The sequence below is a fragment of the Crocodylus porosus genome, unplaced genomic scaffold (genome assembly GCF_001723895.1).
Source record: "Crocodylus porosus isolate Cpor-Errol unplaced genomic scaffold, CroPor_comp1, whole genome shotgun sequence".
NCBI classification, from domain to species: domain Eukaryota; kingdom Metazoa; phylum Chordata; order Crocodylia; family Crocodylidae; genus Crocodylus; species Crocodylus porosus.
In genome coordinates this window covers 54,873,968-54,894,172 of record NW_017728947.1, presented here as the reverse complement: position 1 = coordinate 54,894,172, position 20,205 = coordinate 54,873,968, and the positions used below count along the sequence as shown (strand labels likewise).

The 20,205-nt window shown below is 44.2% G+C and overlaps 1 protein-coding gene across 1 annotated transcript in view; it reads right to left on the bottom strand.

Annotated features, from left to right (window-relative positions):
- LTK (leukocyte receptor tyrosine kinase) overlaps positions 1 to 20,205 on the bottom strand; it is a 167,811-nt gene that overhangs the window by 35,163 nt on the left and 112,443 nt on the right. Inside the window, exons 11-21 of the mRNA XM_019552304.1 lie at positions 12,836 to 12,946; positions 12,071 to 12,248; positions 10,996 to 11,146; positions 9,047 to 9,178; positions 8,369 to 8,525; positions 7,281 to 7,463; positions 6,769 to 6,867; positions 6,150 to 6,302; positions 3,799 to 3,909; positions 2,712 to 2,898; positions 1,726 to 1,816 (exon numbers count right to left, since the gene is read on the bottom strand). Coding sequence (XP_019407849.1) covers positions 1,726 to 1,816; positions 2,712 to 2,898; positions 3,799 to 3,909; positions 6,150 to 6,302; positions 6,769 to 6,867; positions 7,281 to 7,463; positions 8,369 to 8,525; positions 9,047 to 9,178; positions 10,996 to 11,146; positions 12,071 to 12,248; positions 12,836 to 12,946 — 1,553 coding nt within the window. The remainder of the gene's footprint in view (positions 1 to 1,725; positions 1,817 to 2,711; positions 2,899 to 3,798; positions 3,910 to 6,149; positions 6,303 to 6,768; positions 6,868 to 7,280; positions 7,464 to 8,368; positions 8,526 to 9,046; positions 9,179 to 10,995; positions 11,147 to 12,070; positions 12,249 to 12,835; positions 12,947 to 20,205) is intronic.

Here is a 20,205-nt window from a genome sequence, read left to right as displayed (position 1 = left end):
ACTTCCAAAAAAATGAACCACAAAAATCTTACCTTTTAACTTTTTTTTTTTCTAAGCTATCTAATTTGTGGCCTAAAGCACAGTGTTTAATACATGAGTTTATAACCTGAACTAATAAGCATGACTGATATCAGAAATCAGTAGCTGGCAATCTTTTGAGGCACAAGCTGCTGTCCAAGGCCACCCATACAACACCGTGTACATTATCACCCACCCTTATTATTCCAACAGTTTTTACTGGGTTAGAGGACCTATAGGAGAAGAGTACCAGAGCACCAAAACCTATATATAGGCTTAACATGAAGGGATGAGGAGTCAAGAGCATCAGTCACAGAAGTCTGGAACACCAAGTAGTACTGAGGTTCTCAAACTTGTTAGACTAAAGGTGCCCCTCAAAACATGCCAGCTCCTAGCTCCCATTTGTTTTCTTGATAGAGGAAAATAATAGAGTAATTCTTATGTTGTAAAGATCTTAGAAAGACCACAACATGTCAGAATGTTTTTGACACTATGGATTCCTATTTGAAATCTCTGGGTTTATCTTATGAATTATGTATAGGTGTTTGCACCTAATATTGCATGGTAACCCATGGCACCCTTGGAAAGATTTCACAGGGTGCCACAGCATGCTAGTTGAGAATTACTGAACCAGTGCCTGAGAAGTCTGGGAATTCCCTGACCAACAAATCAATTTTGATTTGTGTGGCTAGATTATCTGCTTTCTATGGATAGATGACTGAGATTTGCACAGATTGCCTTAAAATAGAAGTTCTCCCTGGCACAGACAGCTGAGACAACCTCCCTTTTAGTTCCCATCCTCATTAAATGAACAGTTGTAGTTACTGCAATAGCCACAATGCCATCAAGATGGCTGTTTATTTTCAATCAGCTGCTACTGCTGTATGGCTTAAAAATCAAAATGATGGGAAGTGCATAACTCCCAAATAAAACACTAGCAGTGTGTGTAATGTGTTTAACACTATATGTGTGTGCAGTAATAATGCATTTCAGTGATAACTAATTCAGTGTGACAAAATCATCAACAAAGCTAACCGCGCTTTATCTTGCATCAGCGGATGCGTGACAAATAGAACCAAAGAGGTGATGCTTCCTGTCTGTGCAGCATTGGTCAGACCACAGTTGGGAGTACTGCATCCAGTTTTGGGTGCCGTACTTTAAGAAGGATGTGGATAACTTCCAGAGGGTCCAGAGGAGGGCCACTCATATAGTTAAGGGTTTACAGGCCAAGCCCTATGAGGAAAGACTAAGGGACGTGGATCTCTTCAGCCTCCACAAGAGAAGGCTGAGAGGCGATCCTGTGGCCATTTACAAACTCATTAGGGGGGCGCAGCAAGGAACCAGAGATGCTCTATTCACCAGGGTGCCTCTTGGGGTAACCAGGAACAATGGTCATAAACTGACAGAGAGCAGATTAAAGCTGGACATCAGAAAGAACTTCTTCACGGTGAGGGTAGCCAGAATTTGGAATGGGCTTCCAAGGAAGGTGGTGCTTTCTCCTGCCTTGGGGGTCTTTAAGAGAAGGCTGGATAGGCATCTGGCTGGGGTCATCTGACCCCAGCACTCTTTCCTGCCTAGGGTAGGGGGTCAGACTCAATGATCTGTTGAAGTCCTTTCTGACCCCAGCACCTATGAATCTATAATACAGAACTCACAGATATTAACCACCATATAGGAAAGTCTGGACTACCAGTTATAGGTACTGACCTTGATGGCCACCTGTAGTGGATTGGGATCTCCAGCGATTCCTACCACTGTCCCCTCATAAACCTCACCAAATGCTCCATGTCCTAATGCCCTGAAGAGAAAAGAAAAAACAAGAATTACTTGATCCAAAAGCCTGGCATCAGAAAAGCCAGGACTGGGTTTAGGGTAAATGGAATCCTAGACAAAACGATTCATCTTGGTGTTGACCTAGTTGTAAAGTATCCAGTCACTTTTTGACCTCTACTGGTGCTGTGACTAAACAAATGGGTTCTAAAACTTCAGTACTGCTGAAAATATAATAACCAACTGCATGATGATAAAGTGACTGCCTGGTTGCTATACTAATCCTGGGACCCTAGGTCTTAGCACTAGATTTATGATGATATTAAGACTATAAAGAATCAGGGTGTAAGAGACAAAGAGAGAAGTCTGTAAACCAAAATCTGAAGAAGACAAGGTTAAAAAAAAACCAAACCAAATAGATTTTCACTGGATTCCCTATGCAGTCTTGATATCAACTGAATTGCAAAGTATGTTTTTTCCTGTGGTATGATGTTTTTTTCTGATGCAGAAAGGAATTCTGCCTGCTGTGGACCTGAAAGGGATTGACTGGACAGCCAGGTGGCAGCAGCAATTCAGGATATCAAAAATATGAGTGAAATAACATAGATGATCTCTTTTTTGAATGAAAGCCTGCAAAAATCCATGGAATATGTGACTTGTGTGTAACAGGTTAAGAGTGCTGACATGGCCCAGATTTTTGCAAAATGATGTCTTTGTGAACGTAGCAACAAATCACAGGTATAGGAGATAGTCCTTACAATAGCCACATTTAGGCTGCACCAGACTAGACTATGGGTCTTCCATGGTATGTTTCACTTTTCATAAAATCAAGCAAGGCAAATATATAAGTTCCACCTCCCTTCACTTCAGATTATACCCCCTCCCCTCAGCAGAGAACTGCCCCTGCCTGCACTGAGCCTCACTGGAGCAGGGAGATGTTCTTGCGAGGGATCTCCTTCAACTCGTTCAGCGTGGCGGCCTTCCCAGCAAAGCAGTAGTTGGGGTTGTAATCTGTCATGATGGTGGAGGTGCGGATTTTGCTCAGTTTGTATTCTGGGCTCTGCAGTCGTGCTCTAGCTCCTTCCAGCTGCTGCTTCTTACAGTGATAGACTGAGTGGGGAACATCACATAAAACCAGGGGTCAACATCTGGATGAAGCAGAGAAGACAATGCCAGCAGTGCAGAGCAATCAATAGCAAGCAGAAACTGGGCCAGCAGCTATAAAAGCCAAGTAACATTCTTAAACCCCAGCATCTCTACCTGCTCCTCCTTGCAGTGCCTTCCCCATATTGACTGAATATATGAAGGGTGTTGTTCACCCAAATGGAGCCTTGTTCTGGATCCAACAAGCAAGAGACTTCACCAAAGAAAACAAAACAAATGAAGTTCAGCTGAACAGAGCTCATTGTATCCCCTTGAATAAGTCGTATCTTTAACCAGTGACCATGACTTCAGTCTTTGTATATTAGTGACTTCCAAAAGTGGAGGAAGGGAGAAGGGATGCTTATGTTCTAGTGTTCCTTCTCAGCAGTTTTCTCCCCAGATATAGGAAGAACAGAACAATCTTGGCACAGGGGGACTGTTATTGTGCCTAGCCACTGCTTGCAGCTTGACAAAGAGAGAACGATCCTCACTAACTGCCACCCTTGACCTGTACAACACAATTTTGCTCCATGTATAAGCACGAGCAGAAAGGCAACCCTAAGATGGGTTTCTTTCACCCAGCAGGGCCACCTCTGAGTCCGGCAGAGGCCGGACTGAGGGTAGCAAGGGTGAGCAGGAGTAGTGGTATAACTAGGGTGGGGTGAATGAGGCAATTGCCCCAGGTGTTGACATGGGAGGAGGGGAGTGGTAAAAAAAAGCAACTGATGCTAGCAGCCAGGCAATCAAAATCACAATAGTGGTAGCAACCAGAAGCTGTTGCTGTCTTTGTGCCCCAGCATCCCACTACATCCCTACAATACTGACAGAAGTAAATAGACTAATACAAGTCACAAAGGTGTTTCTTACGGAAAGAGAGGCTGCCGCAAGTAAGGGCCATTCCAAGTACCACAATTGCAGCAACCACAGCCAGGAGGAGTGGGAGTGGCAGGTGTCCTTCTGGGATAGGGCCATGAGGCACTGGCAAAAAAAAGATGGGCACATCAATCAGGAGGCAACCACAGTGATGGTAAAGACCCACTCCTGTCTTGCTTCTCCCTCACCCAGGAAGTAAAGTGGTGGTGATGAAAGACCTTTATATCAATATTGTAACATTGGAGCCCTAGATGTCATAGGCATTCATAAATCATTGAATAGCCATTTTACTTCTCAAACTCTAGCAGATTCAGCAAAGATCCTTTACTGTGCTCTCCAGTTTTCTGACGGATAGAAAAATAACACTGCACACAAGCGGAAATTGCCTATGAAAATCCATGCTTTGGAACTGCAAGAGACACTATTAGATCATATTAACAAATATCAGTGAAACAGGCACTACAGGACACTGCTGGAGACAGAACTTGTATTTACAAGTACTAACCTGCTGCAGCGTTTCCTGTGGCCTAATAGAGCCGTATGTGTAGACAAGAAACATCTACTGCAGAGCTGATGGGCATTTTTACACATGCTCCCGATGCAGCACTGGACACTTTTAATTAGTGAGCCATGCTAATTAGAAGTGCCCATGCACCACGTGCACCAGTGGCACAGTATATCCCCATACTAAGAAAATGGCGGCAGCGTGCTTTGAACTAAAACACATTGAACACCTTTTAGTCCAAAGTGCACTGCCACAATTTTGTCAGTGTGGAGGCACGCTGCACTGCTGATACACATAATATGCAAGGCTGCCAGAGCGCATCAATTTATGAGCTCCAGCAGACTCAATTAATTGAGTCTGCTCTGACACACTGGATTTCCTATCAACTTCAACTCCACGAGCTTCAGTGACCTAGCCCTTTTATTTAGTGGTGTTACAGCAGAAAGGCCTTTAACCCAACATGTCTACTTATAAAGCAGTCTCCCCTGAGTATAATCATTTGCCATGGAAACCCACTGAGGAACTTTCAGCTGAACCTTTTTTGGAATGCACCGTTTTCTCATATGAAGAATTTATTTCATAATCTTTTACACAGGTTACACTTTCAACCTACACAACACTGAATGTTTGAAACTGCAAGGAGTGAAGTAACTCAATTGCTTCTGTGTGTGTGTGTTTGCACTCCTCACAACTCCATGTCCTTCAGTGTAAGATATAGAAAGATGATGTTTTCCCACCTCAGCTCTAAAGAAAGGTATTCAAGTCCAGGCTGTTTTTCTGCCTGTGTACTCCCTCTGGAACCTCCTCCATCTACTGATCTAATGAATCATGTATGTCTAAAAAAGCATAGTTGAGTGGACAGGCTACACTTATACCCAGTTGAGGGAAAGGCCCAGCAAAAGTGAGAGACAAAACTCAGAAGATTTAGTTCAGGTAAATAAGCATAAAGTCTTCTCCATGGAATATCATGAGGACAAGGTTTCATCCATTTTCTGCTCCTGTGCCAGTTGGGAATTCTGGGAGAACACGCTATCTTCCTATTTTGGCATGGCACCTTCCACTTCCTGCTGGAACACAGAGGTAGGAGGTACTCAAAAATAATAAATCATTTTTGTTTAAAGTAAATAATCCTTTTTCAAAGCTCAAGGGAGGATTCCATTTTCAGTCACCCACAGGCACAAAAATTGCTTTGTAACTTGTAGTGATTGTGACAGCCAGCTAGCATGTCTATAACTAGCTGAACTGGAAAGCTAGCTCTTCTGCTGCATTCTCTAATGCTTTAGCATGTGAGGGCATTGTCTATCATTGTATACTAGAGTGTGGAGCAGGAGAAAGGCAGCCTAGAAACATTTGTTCTGTCATCACCACCTTGATTGCTCACTTCCTACATCACTGTAGGCAAACTTTCTTAACCTCTCTGGGCTTGATTTTCAAAGATATTCACACACCTGGGGCAGATAAGTGTCTAACAAGATTTTCAAAAGCACCTAAGCAAATTAGTTAATAAAGTCCAATTCACTTGAGCAGAAATTAGGTACCTTACCCATTCCGGTCCTTTGAAACCCCACTGGATGCATCTCCACATCTTTAGATACTTAAGTACCTTTGAAAAATCTCTGCCACTTGTAGAAAGAATACTTATCAACTCCTTAGAGATATGCTGGGAGGATTAACATGTTTAATGTTTGCAAAAGTACTTTGAAATTCCTCCAATGGAAGGCAAGACAGAAGAGGGGTATCTTTATTATGACACAAGTAGCTTCTTCTCAAAAAAGATGAATGGGAGCAAATACAATGAAAATGGAAGATATTTCTGTGAAGACAGAGCTCCATCTTTTACCTGTGCAGGTGACGTTGTCGCTGGCTAGCACAGAGCCCATTTCACAAATGCAGATTGGAAGATTGGTCTCAAGGTCCCGCTTGCAGTTGCCTGAGTGGCAGTGGCTACAATTCAGGTAGATCTGAATATCCACCTCACCATGACTCTCCATGGCTGAATGGGGAGTCAAATAAAAATAGAAGGATTTAGTTTATCTTCTCCTCTCTTGCAGAGGTAGAAAGAAAAGGCAGAAGACAATTGTGCCAACCTTGCTACTTAGGAAATCAGGAAGCCAAACACAACAGGGAGCAAGTCCAGGAATGACTGACTACTGATCACTTTAGGTCATAAAGGTTTACTGGTGAAGAAAAATGGGGAAATCTGTGACCCAGTAAAGCAGCTGAACCTTTAGACTCGTCTCCTCTCCCTGCCTCACAGAGAGACACGAGGAAGATCTTCAGCTGGTTTACATTTATTTAAGTCAATGGAGCTGTAATAACTTGCACTACCTGAGGAACTGCCCCTTAAATTATAAGCATGGTGGAGTGTTTGAAGAGGGTAAGAAGGAAGAGAGCAGTCAAGAGAGAGGAGGTGAGGGTGAGACAGAGACAACAGTGAGAGAGCAGAGAAAGTGTTTTACCTGCCAGGGGTTGCAGGAAGATCTCCCCAATTGGACTGACAAAAGAAATACCATCCTGCCCATCAGCAGTGATCTCATCACTATCTGACACGTGCCCACCTGCAAAAAAGGTAGGAGTCACCACTTGTCAGCTGTACATGACATGAAAATGTTAATCAGTGTTAAGTGCTAGGGTCTTCTGGTTATTCCAGGCTCTAGCCATCTGAAGTTACACTGGGATACTATGTCAATAACATATCAGTGAAATGAAGTCAGTGTGTCTATTCACATTGTCCAAGACAATGAAATCCTTCATCCAAGACCAGTCAAGGCTGGTGGAAGCATTCGTTTCATAGGTACATATGGTGCAAATGAGTTAGTTTTAAATAGAACTGACCATTATTTGATGAACTGTTCTCTCTGGACAAGCCAAAGCCAGGACAGGGGATGGTTAAATATCCATTAAAAAAACCTAACGACGTTCTCAGTCTCTCTATCTCCCCTCCCCTAAATGAGGGAACAAACAGACCCACCTCTGTAGCCTCCGCCTCCTCCACCAGAAGTACAAGCTCCTCCTCCTCCACCAAAACCACCTGAGGTTGCCCATTGAAGGTTATTTAGTGCTTGGGGACAGGCTTGACCTCCCTCTCCACCTTCCAGGAGGGACTTCCCAGCCCGAGGAACCTGGGTGATATCCTGCCAGCCACCCCCTCCTCCTACAAAGAGAGAGAAATTTAAAAAAAAAACAATGAGGCAACTGAACATGGACAAGAAAATGAGAGTGAAGTGTGTGTGTGTGTGTGCACATGCGGACACAAGAGGAATTAGGATGTCCAGGAATGTAGCCTGCTGCCACTGCCAGTACCACAATGGAAGTCCAGCCTAAGATCTCCTTTAGCTGTTGTTCCTCTAGCTGTGACAAAGCACCTGGGAGATAACCACTCACCACCTTGGTTTGTCAAGAGACTTGGAATATAAAAAGAAAACTGTCATGGACCTTTTTGCATCTCTTCAAGATGAGAACTGGGTACAGTTCATGGGAAGAAAATAAATTTAAAATCAGGCTTCCTCACGAAATTAGACAATGGATAGAAATTGGAGATGTACAAAACCATTGCAACTGGATGTTTGGTCCATTCAGGAATGGGTTCTAAACTTAGTTGCTAGGAGAAAAATCTGAACTGGATTTCTGTTCTGTGTGGACTGGGGATTCCAGTTCAATCCCTGTTTCTCTGTTTTGGTGGGAACTAATGTCTCTTCTATTGTCTCTCCTCACCAAGACACTGCTACAAGGAAGGGCTCAGGATTACCCCATTCTTTTCATTTTATGACTCACTTCTTATAAGAGATTTCCTCCCATGGAATAGGTTCTCTTGCCAGTTTCCCACCTTCCCTGTGGCATTTTGTCTGCTCAGGTGCTACACCATATGAAAAGAAGGCCCCTGTGAATTGCCAGTGCACCCCAAATCATGGCCATTAACATATCACTCACATGTCTCTGTAAATCATGTCCACCTAAAAATGTATGTGAATCAATATGATGTGTGTCACTTCAAGTCAAGTCCTTAGGCCAGTTCTTTATGTTCAGTCATAAAACCTAGACCTCATACTGCTATCTTACCTGCTGCCCCTGTTTTCCCATTGACTCCAGGCACTGCTGTGTTGTTCTCAAGCTGTTCCAGGGGTATATCATCCAGCAAGTTGTCTTGGTCCTTCAGGTATGCCTTCCCTCCTCCTCCTGCTGCGATCAGCAAAGGTTCAAAGGTCCCATCCTTCTGCTGCTCAAATATACAGACCATTCATTACATGAGGCATTCAAACAGTACACCAGGCACCAGATAAGCTTTTGGCTCCTTGGATATGAGAACATACAAACTTCATCACATTAAAAGGCATAAAAACATCTAAATGTTGGCCAAAGTCCAGAATAATGCTACAGATGGTTTTCTGACTTCATTATGACACCGCTACCTCTGCCTACCTTGATCCGAGTCCAAGTGAATACTAGTTCTTGAGGCAGAACTTGTTTCAGCATTAAACAGCAGATTTTTGTTTGATTCCCAGTACTGATCATTTACTACCAGAGCTGGCTGTGCTGATGAGGCAGTACAGCTAGCCCCAGTGACAGTAAAAAGGGAGGATAAGCACATAAAGAGGTATGGAATTTTAATGTTTTAAACAGTCGTCTCCCATCCACTTCCTGTAACAGCTGACAGTATTGTATGATATGATCAATACTGAAAGGGACATCTTCAGTCAGACTCTATCCAAAAGGGCGCTCAGAGAAAGGCAAACTTACTCTAAAGACATAGGTGGCTCCTCCTCCTCCACCCCCTCCTCCAGCCCACTCCTTCAGGTCCTTTTTTTTTTTGTAATCGTCTTCAATGAGAGATGACTCCCCCAGGCAGATCTTCTGGGTTTGAACATTTCCCTGAAAGGAGTCAAAAGGTGCAGTCAGAGATCACCAGCAGCTACCTGGCAAGCACAGACCAGTTCAAATGGTTCTCTTTGTAGCTGGACAACTCGCTGTACGAACAACCCGCCTCTTTGCCCCAGTGAGCTTTTTCTGATCTGGAAATACAACATATATAAGCAAGTGACATCTCACAGCAGATCTGGAGAAGTGCAATGGTACTTGGTTAGTTTAATCATTGATAATAAAATATAATGTTAATACCTTTTACAGCTGCAGCTCCTTACATCTGAAGAGCTAAAAATGCTTTTCAATTACTAATTAATTATCAGGGAACTCCTGTGAAATAAATATAATTAATATCTGTTTGTCTGATAAGGAAATGAGATGAGGTGTTTTATACAAGGTCAAAGAGCGACTAGGTGCATCTACACATGCCCCCAACTGTGCAGTAACTGCTGTTACTGCACAATCCTGGCAGCACGTGTTGTTTCCAACCCTACTGCACCAGTGTCATGGTTCATGTCTGTTGACACTATGTCGCCAGAGCAATGAGCTACATCACCACAGCTCAACACTATGACGATGTAACATCTCATGTAGATGCACTCAATGAGTGGCGAATATCAGGAATAGAACTCAGGAGTCCTAGCTTCCCTGTCTCTGCTCTAGACACTAGCATAGGGAGAGAAAATAAGTAAATATTATTTCCCAGGCTTAGATTTTTTTGGCATGCTGAGCTACACATCTTATGAGGATTTCAGGACTCTTACTCTTCACATGACTCCATTTGATTTTATAAAATGGCCTCCACATATATTGAGGCTATCACTTGCATTCCAGTATGTGACATGCATCTTCTAAACACTGAGGGCTGTAAAACCTTACGGGCTCTCATACAGTCATGAAGACTTCCACATGTCCCTAGGAAGATAAATCTTCAACCACAGTGCCTCCCAAAGGTGGAGCTCTCAGGAAAGGGTATACTTAAGCAACTGGGGGAGCCTCAGGCAATGGGGGCCCAAAGCTCCAGTCTAGGGAGGGGGTGACAGCCAAAGAGCCTGTGCCCAGGAACTGTGCAGGAGAAGCCAATAGAAGAGACAAGACTGGAGCCTAACAGGTTAAGGGAAGCTTAACAGCCACGGGATCGAGCATGAAAGGATCCAGACAAGGAACTCTGGAGAGAACTTTACTGGGGTTGTCAGATGCACATCACTGATTTTCGTTCTTTCCTGATATTTCTGGGTCTTCACAGAGGGTCTGATCCAAAGGTATTAATGTCAATATTGACATGGGTTTTAAGAAGCTTTGGATCCAGTCCTCAGACTCTAAGCTTTTCAGGGAGGAAATCAGCCCCTGCCATCCATGCCTAGCTCCATGGGCCTGTTCTCCTATTGTGGGATATCTGGTATAACCACAAATAATAGGAAAGAAAGAAGTCTGGGCAGGCCTCATAAAATATAGATTATGGGAAAATATGTTACCAGCTCCTAATTAGTAGTTGGGTGTGGGTGCTCTGTTAAAGTAACTGAAAGGGAAAAGAAAGCTTACAAGCAGCTTTTTGTGGGCACCAGGATCTTAAGGCAGAGCTGCTGCTGTGGGTTTGCATTTGTTTGTACATTTTGGGGAGGTTTCTCATTTCAGGCCTCCATATATTTGTTTGGAGAAAATTCTTTAGCTCATTGGTTCTTCCTAATCCCCCATCTGGCTTTTATCACTGCAGCCTGGGATTCCTGCCCGTCATCAATAGCAAAGCCAAGCCCCAACCCACCCACTGAGGGTGTCTGCAGCTTATTGCCAGCTTGGTTTTGCCGGGTGTATTTGTGCATCCTTACCCCTGGGCAGGCATCTTCACCCTGCTGCCCCACTAAGATGTAGAGGAGTTCATCTTTCTCCAGCTGGAAGGTAGCTGAGATGAAGACTCCATGAGATCTCTTATTGTGGTTTTTGGCTCCTTTCCCTCCAGCTGCTCCATAGGCAGAAATCCTAGAAAAGAAAAGAAGAAGTTAGAGAAACAGAAATCCTACGCGCCATAGACCCAAAATGACTCCAGCTGTATGCTTCCAACCCTCCCCTGTTCCTGACCAGCCACATCCTCACAGTGAACTGTGTACAGCCAGAGTCCTGGACTGTCATGAGTACAAAGTGACTCAGTTTCTGAGGGTCCAACACCCAGTGTTCCTGTGGGGAACACTTCTGAGCTGACACCCTGAAGAATGAACTATGGATCTGCCAAACAAAAAGCATGAGCTCTTACACTTGGAAATAAATAACCAAGGCCCCATAGCTGTGGGTTGTAACAAATCATACTGTACACTGGCACAGAGGTAGACTTAAGACATATACTAACCTATGGGTTACATTCCTACACTATCACAACCCCAAAGGGAGGTGGTAACACCCAGCACTCCTAAACAATGACAGCCCAAAGGTACTCCAGTTCAGAACCTCAGTTTAGATAAGTGTTTCCCAACCTTCTTTTTCTGCACCCCGCTCCTGGGAGTGAAGTGTGGCAGCGGTGGCGGCCCAGAGGCAGGGGAGCTCCAGGGACACAGCTCCCATGCTCTATGTGGCACCACCAGCATTGCCCCTGCGATCCTCCTTTTGGTCATGACCCAGGGTTGGGAAACGCTGGTTTAGATGTCAGCATTCTTACATCATCGCAGCTTCAATTTCACTCTGATTTTGGCTTCTTCATACACAATACATCCATCCTCAACAATAACTCTAAGCATAATTCCTCACAGCCAGTATTTCTAACCCATCAACCTCCACTGTAATTCTTGCTACCCTTCACCTGCTCTCAGCTACTCCCAACACTTTGCTGCACTAAACTATATACCAGTGCTAGTGTAAGTGTGTATACCTAGGTGGCCACTTCTCTAGAGCCTGCTGTACACAGGTACTCACATGTATCGGTTTGTTGCTGGCACTTTCCACACTTGTACTCCTCGGAGTTTACCCTCTTTCTCCACAGTCACAGAGACATTGGTGTTCTGGTAGGCACTATCACACTGTGCTTGAGTTGGCCCTTGAGGACCACTGGCACCACAAGTTGTGAACCACCAGAAAACAACAGAGATGTCCCCTGTGATCAAGCAGTAGAATTATGATGGAGATGGTAACATCCCTTTGTTTCAGAGACTGATATAATGTTCAAACTACTCTGTAATCAAAAGGCAAATGGCAAAGCCTTAATTCTCCCTGTTGATAAATGTTTCTGCAGAAACTCTGGTAACTAAACTGAGACGCGTATGAACAAACCTCAAAGCACCCCCCACTCACAAACAATATTAGTGACTTTCTATATAGAAGCAAATCAGCAGCCAACATCTTGGTAATATCTGCTGTTTGCTGGGATTTGAAACATGTTCACTGTATTATATATACATATACTTATACATATACGTATATATATATACACATATATATATGCATATGTAAGACACTGAGGTCAAGAACATTCTGGATTTCTATTATAAGATATTAGAACCTGAATTTTCAGAATATTTAGCATTGTATGGCATTTTCTGTGTTCAAAGCACAGCTCCCATTGACATCAGCTGCTGTGAGTCTTTAGCCCTCCTGCTAATTCAGATGCTGGGGTACCAAGCTGTTTTCCCAGAAACTAAAAACCTAAAAACAGAGACAATTAGTTGATATAGATCTATCTACCTGAGAGAAATGGCTCTTCCAAAGGGTTCAAAAGATGCTGATCCATGATTCCAATTTCCTGTGGGTATTGGTGCTTTCCATCAACATAGCTTTGCCTTCTTCCTGTTATAGCTTGTGGGACCAATCAGGAGAGAGAGAGAGAGAGAGAGAGAGAGAGAGAGAGCGATAATGAGAGAGAGAAAGAATTTCAACCAAAATAAACTTGGTACAACCACTTCATCAAAATAAGAGTTCATGTTGTAAGAATTGAGTTGCGGAAGGGACCGTGATGTCCTCCCACTATCTCATGTTAGACAGCCTACTGAAGGAAAAGGGGCTTAAAACTCTCTTATATGTAAGCACTGTGGATATGTGGCATAAAATGAAAGAAAGTGTCATATATTTTAAATCTGTGTATTGATTTAAATGATCAATCATCTTTACAGTTCTTCAGGTTTCTCATCCTTGGCTTGGCTGCCTGGCTCCATGTTGTGTAGTAAAGAAAGAATTGAACATAAAACTGATTATAATCATTAAAAAAAATGGATAATGGAACACTACAAAGGAATAATAGGCATGCATTTTTAATCAGCTCAATAGTGACATATGAATTCCAGGAATGGACAAAGGTGATGAAAAAGTTTTTAAAATGTCACATCATTTTTTCACCTTTTCAAGGCTTTTCATGTCCTCAACACTTTGGGGATATATTCTATGACATAATCATGGCCCCCAAATTCCCAGATTTTGTCCATGTGCCAGTGAGCTTGCAAAATAGCCTTCTCATCTGAATTTTCATAATTTGAGGCATATAAGATTTACGTAGTCCGACAGCCATTCTGGCAAATTTAGTGAGAGAGAGAACAGGGGGGATTTGGAGGGGGGGGAGGGGAGAAATGACACAGCTTGTAGATAGTCATGAACACTTTTTAGCATATTCTGTACATGCATAAACAGATATATATCACGTCAAGTGGGGATGAAATGGTGACAGACTTTAGCATACTGGTTTTGCCCCCACTAACTCAATGAGACATGGGGATTCACAGATGCTAGAGTCAGATGGGACCTCAACAGATCATCGAGTCTGACCTCCTGCCTAGCACTACCCACATCCTTCCAGGTCAATACCAACCCGTACTGCAGATAGGATCTGTATTACAGACTGCACCAGCTTGACTGATCGAGGATCCAGATGACTTGAAACCACAGTTTTGGGCAGCCATAGCTAGGGAAGCAAGTTGGAGGCTAATGGTATAATGATTCCTGTTATTTAAGAATGGGACTGCAGTAGACAATCAGCCCACTGGATCCTTCCAGTGTCTCTTATCACAACGTATAAAGCATCACTAACTTCATACAGCATGACTACAAGGATAATATAAAGCAAACCATGTGGAAAAGTAACGCACACTGCTAATAAACACAACCACAGCCATGATATAAACAAATGCCTATTTGGTCAACCTCCATGAAAAGTACACAAAACTCTACCAGACCTGGAGCAGTGACCAGGATACTATAAACCTGACTCTTCTGGAGTGGGGAGAGGATGGAAGTGCAGACCTCCAAAGGTGCATTTAGAACCCACTGCCTGTCTAAATGACCTACACCACATGGAGAGCTCTACCAGGAAACCAATATCATGAATCAAGCCTGCCTCACACTGCAGAGAGACAACAAACGAAAAGTCTTAAATTTTTGCTGCACAATTATTTTCACTCATGTTATTTCAATATATAAATCACACAAGTTTTATACAAATGTTTGGTTGGAACAACTAGAACAGCTCAAGTTTCTTGCATGTTATGAACCCCTGGTTAATTCAATTCTGAGCATTTTTCTCTAGGAAAAGCATCATCACATATCTTTCAACCAACTCCAGTTGTACCCGTCTAATGGCTCTTTGATGGTCTATGAAAAATAAGTTAGCCCCATTTCCAGCTGGACAATTATCCCCATTGCAAAGCCACTGCTCCAAATAGCACTAATTAGCACCCGTGTTAGGAGTGTCACTAGAGAGGCCAAATAATTATCTGGGCCATGAAGACTGACCTGACCTCCCAACCCCCAGGGACATTCCCCTCAGGACTGACTTGAAGCACACTAGTAGGTGAAAGGGGACAATTCTTGTACTGTATCTGTTTTACACATAGGCAGAGGAACTTGAGCAGACAGAGCGGTCAAACCAAAGAAAACGTAAAATAAACTGTTTGGATTAAAGACAAGAAGGAAAACCAAATAAAAAACATGAAGCACAGCCACAAGGAGGTGCTTGGTCTCCCAAGGCCTGAGCTGGATTAATTAAGAATCTGAAAGGTCGCGACCACCTTCCAGCACAGCTTCTGTCATTCAGAGACGTACAATAAACTCAGTCACTTTTGCTGGAGTGAAGGAATGTAAATCAGTCCCCATAACAGCCTCAGTTTGTGTCTCTGGCTGGATTTTTAGCAAAGCAGCATCCTAACCGAGTGTCCCAGGGCAATTCTTCCTTTCCAAACAAACAATCTTTTCTCCTTTTCCAAACAGTTTCAAATCTTCATGCATTGGAAGGGGGCCTCCATCCCCTTCATGCTTACCAGACCAAGGACCACTTCCATTAGCCCTATGAAATAATGACAGCCCACGAGCACTGTTAACTCTTAGAATGCCGGCATTTGTGGTATGCCTATATGCAAAAACACAGGACCACACCACGGTACCAGATAGCTGCATTACCCTGGCGCTCTGCCTGAGCTATTAGCTCTGTTGAGAAGCTGAGTATATTATCATTGGTGGACAGCTGCACTAACATGCCTGTGCTTGTTGTACCCAAACTAGCTTGTTCAGAGACAGCTTGGATATGCCTGGAAAGTGCTGCCTTGTGGCAGATATACCCTCACACACTGCTAGGTACATGAACTCCTAAATAGGGCATGTTTTCCATACAGGATATAGCTGCAGGTTTAAAGGTCTGATCTTCAATCTATTCCAGCTTCCATTTTGACTGTGGAAGGAGTATAAGCAAGTGTAAGGGGGAAGTCCCTCTCTTATATTCAGTGATAGAATGACACTTTGGGTGAGAGAAATCTACACAGCAATGGGCCCTTCGCCTCCATGTCCACGTGAGGCTTATTCAGAAATCTTTTTCAGTTCATGGGATTTGAGCAGTTTGCATTCAAAGGACTGGGGTGTCTATGTCCCATGTGGAATTCTCAGGGCTCCCCCTCATCATCCAGCCATTTATTCTCCCCCCGCCCTGAAACATCCCCCGCTATAGGCACTGGAGCAGATTCTCAGCCTTGGTATGTTATTTTGTCAAAGCTGCTACAAGTCACTAGTTGGGGATTGGTTGTCCTAGTGTATGTAGGCACCATGCAACCATGGCTAGCTCTTATATCTCTTTTCCCATGACTTCTGGTACAAAGGATGTGGTTGTTCTGTGGAGAAGGAATGGCCAGAGCATGGTGTCATCTGGATATTCTCAAATGCTGTATAGTACTTTCCAGCAAGTCAGAGTAGCTTCAAGTCTCTCTGACCTGTAATGGTGCTGAGATTTGGAATCGGGAAGCCATAACTAATTCTTCCACAACAGCCCCATGTTGGTCCATTCTTTCCAATCAGTACTGGTATTAACTCAGTGAAGGCATCATTGCTGGGTGACCTGAAGTATTCCCTCCAGCTCATCTTGAGTGTTGAACTGAGCATAGTGCCTCCCAATATACCAGGTCCTGCCAGCCTGGTGAATGGGTGCATGATGCCAGGGCCTGATGCAGGCCATACGGCACTCCCTTAGAACAGACCTTCCCTATATACAAAGTGAGGTAGAGTAGTGATGTAGGTGTGATGGTCCATGAATTATGCGAGAGGCAACGATTTCTTAGGATGATTATGCAAGAGGCAAGGTCACCTGAAAAAGAATGCCTTACATTCGAAAGCTTGTCTCACTCTATCCCAACTAAGCAGTTGATCCAATAAAAGATATTGCCCACCAAAATCCTTGCCTGTTTACAAACCAAATTTAAATGGGAGAAAGCATTAATGATTTACAGTGTTAAACAGAACCGGGAAGGCCAAGGCAATCCAGAGTGTGCTTTCACAGAACAGAGTGCAGGCTGAATAAGAAGGACAAGATGCAAGCCTGCCCACAGCAGGGCAAGGTAACAAAGGAAGAGCAGGCAGGGTCATTCTAACCATTCTAAAGGGCAGCAGCTGCTTTGGGAACAATATATTAAGCATGTTGCAACATGAGACTAGTGGACTAGATTTTCAAATGTGTTTAAACACTTAGGGCATGTCCACACATGCAGGCATGTGCGCTTGCAGCAGTTCAAATAGGAGTGGCACAAATTTGTGCTGGGGATTTGTGCCTCAGCACACATGTCTAAATTATGTATGTACTTTGGTGTGGAACAAGTTGTGCCAATTGGAGCAAACTGACCCTGCCCAGCTCTTCCCAGATCTTCAGCCACAGGAGGAGCTGAAGGCTGGGGCCAGCGCTTGTGCTGGCTCCAGCAGTATAAAAAGGTGCCCTGGCAAGCAGCTCAGGGCTAATTGCTCTCAGGAGCTTCTAAGGCCCAGCCAGGTGACATATGGGGACACTAGCCCCTTGTGCCAGCTGGACTGTTGCAGCAGCCCTGACCTAGAGTGGTCTCTGCATCCTCTACCCACTGCAGCAGTCTGGCAGTGGGAGCTCCTGCCTGGTTGCAACCTGCTGCCACCTGCAACAGCATCCACCCCCTTGGACCTGCAGCCCCAAGCCTGTACACCTGCCAGACCTGGACGGGGACCGCACAGCTGCTTGGGATATGGCATGGGTACTGTAGCAAAGCTGTCTGCACCTCTGGGCCAGCTGCCATTGGGCTGTGACTGCACAGCTGGCCTTTGTGTAGCACTGCTGCCATGTGTGCCCCTGCCCTACCATCTGGGCAGCTATCACCTGGAAGATGTCCTCAGTGTGGTGGCCTACTGTGAAAGCATGTCCTCCTGGCCCCAAGTGGCCAGGAGGTCAGGCACCTCATTTGCCCTTCAGCTAGGTACCCAATGCCAGCCCTGGGCAGGCTCCTCTACCTGGGTCCTGCCACTTGCCTCACTAGCAGAGATCCTGGTGTTCCCTGTTTAAAAACTGCAAATTGTCTGATAAAAAATCCCGAATTCACTGTTTAAAATACCCCAAAATCCATGTTCTCAAACAATTAACACAAAACACCACTATATATCGGTCAATAGCTATAGCTATAGATATAGGTATAGGTATAGACAGAGATCCATTGGGCAATGTTTTATTGATATATTTACAATTTTAAAGCAATTTGGAAGCCTACCAGCGCCTCTAGCATCATAATAAAAAAAAATTATAAACATCTATATGCTCTGGTGTTTGCTTTTGGTTTATCAAAGAAAAATTACAGCTGCCCCTGACCCTTTTGCTAACCAAGATGTGGGGACAGTTGCCCCTGCAGCCACAGCTCCCGCCAGCAGGTCCTTTCCTGTCTGGCAGCTGGGCACACAGGGTGCAAGATGTGGGGGGATGCAGGGTTTGCAGGAGGGGTGTGGGGAGGTGGGTGTCGGGTTCTTGGGTAGGTGTGTGTGTGGGGGGTGCGGGTATAAGGGGAATATGGGGTTTGTGAGTGGTTTGTGGGGAGGGAACGGGTGTGTGGCAGGCCTCCCTCAACCTTCCTTCACAAACCCCACACACCCTCCACCACTCCCCACACACCCCAGATCCCCCTTATACACCCCCCCCACACCCAAAAAAACTCCCACTCCTACTTTCCTAATTACCTGGGACAGTGCCAGGGTCTGGATCATGCCAGAGCCTTGCCCTGCTCCTGTTTGCCCCAGCATGCTGAGGCAGCATGCTGGGGCAGTAGGAGCACCATAAAGACACTCTGGCCAGAGTGCATCTCTAGAGCAGTGGTCTCCAAACTTTTTTGATTGCGCACCCCTATCAGTAAAAAAATTTTGAGCACGCACCCCCAATATATGTATATTTATAGAAATAGAAATAGAAGTTCTAATATTTTCTTCTGCACCCCAATGGATCGTCTTGTGCACCCCACTTTGGAGACCACTGCTCTAAGAGGACCCAGCCTTCAGCTGCCTCAGGGCATGCTGCAGGCCCATGTCCAGCACCACTGTTTTTCTGCAGGTTTTGCTTTGTTACCTGGATTTCCAGGTATCAAATTTAGAGCCTGCACTGCAAATATGCAGCACGGGGAACATCTTTGTGTTCCCAGCATGCCTCTTGCCACATCTCAAACTGGTCTAAGAGGCCACCACAGGCACATGTGCACTTGTCTGGATGCGCCCTTAGAGATGTGGACTTATAGGGCAGTTCCAGACCACACTGCTCCATGCTAGGAAGTACCACCTTGAAAATGTTTCTTGTTCATTCATTCTACAAAAACTGAGTGGCAAAAAAAATGTTGCACAAGTGCCATTAGAGTGGTACTGGGTACACAACAAAAACAGCTATGTGACATTTTTTCAGCATTTGGTACCTGTGAAGTGGGAATGGGGTTGTACAGGGAAGGTATGTTTCCATGGCAGTTCCCCCTAGCACAGTCCAATGCATGTTATTGACAGGTCCCTAGTCACCTAGCCAGGGAAGGGTCCCCTTTCTCTCTAACGTACCTTCTCCCTTTCTTGTAACCACTACACTGGACCCAAGGTTGTCTGGTACACAGATTCTGACAGGATCTACTAGCACATGCCTGAGTGAATGCTGAAAGAAACCCTAAAATCTGTATTGCCTGAACTTCCCATAGGGGACATTTTTTCTTAATCACTGTTGAGGTTGGGTTATTTGCTTTTAAATCTTACTGCTGTCCCATAGGCTGTTCCTATAATTATAATTATCTATATAAATATTTAATCAATGTAAATATAGATTTATCTATACATATAGATAAATAAATATATATTTATTTATATAAATATTTAATATAAGAATTAATGATTATTTATCTATATAAATATTTAGTCCTTTTATGAACCCTGCTAACTGCCTGGCCTTAGGGAAGATGGCCGTGGAAGCCCCAGCCTCCATACCTAGCTGATACATACATAGACACCTCCTTTAAAGTCTGTGCTGTATTTAGTAGCAGATGAACTGCAGGACTGGAACTGGGTAAGAAATGAATATTTACATTCTAGTAAAGAGCAAATTCTTCCTTCCTGTGTGCCATTGCCGCACTCCCTCCCTGCCTCTCTTGTGCTGGGAATAAAGCATAATTTCTCTGCTTGGAGCTTAATTGGCCTCACCAGTGACATCTGAAGCCTCTCCTGGCTGGCAAGGACTAATTTCATTACTGAAAACACAGCAGAGCTGCTGGGCTTCTCCGTGAGCAAACTGAATTAAATGGATGAGAAGATAAATGGAAGCAGTTGTTTTCAGAAGCAAGAAAATA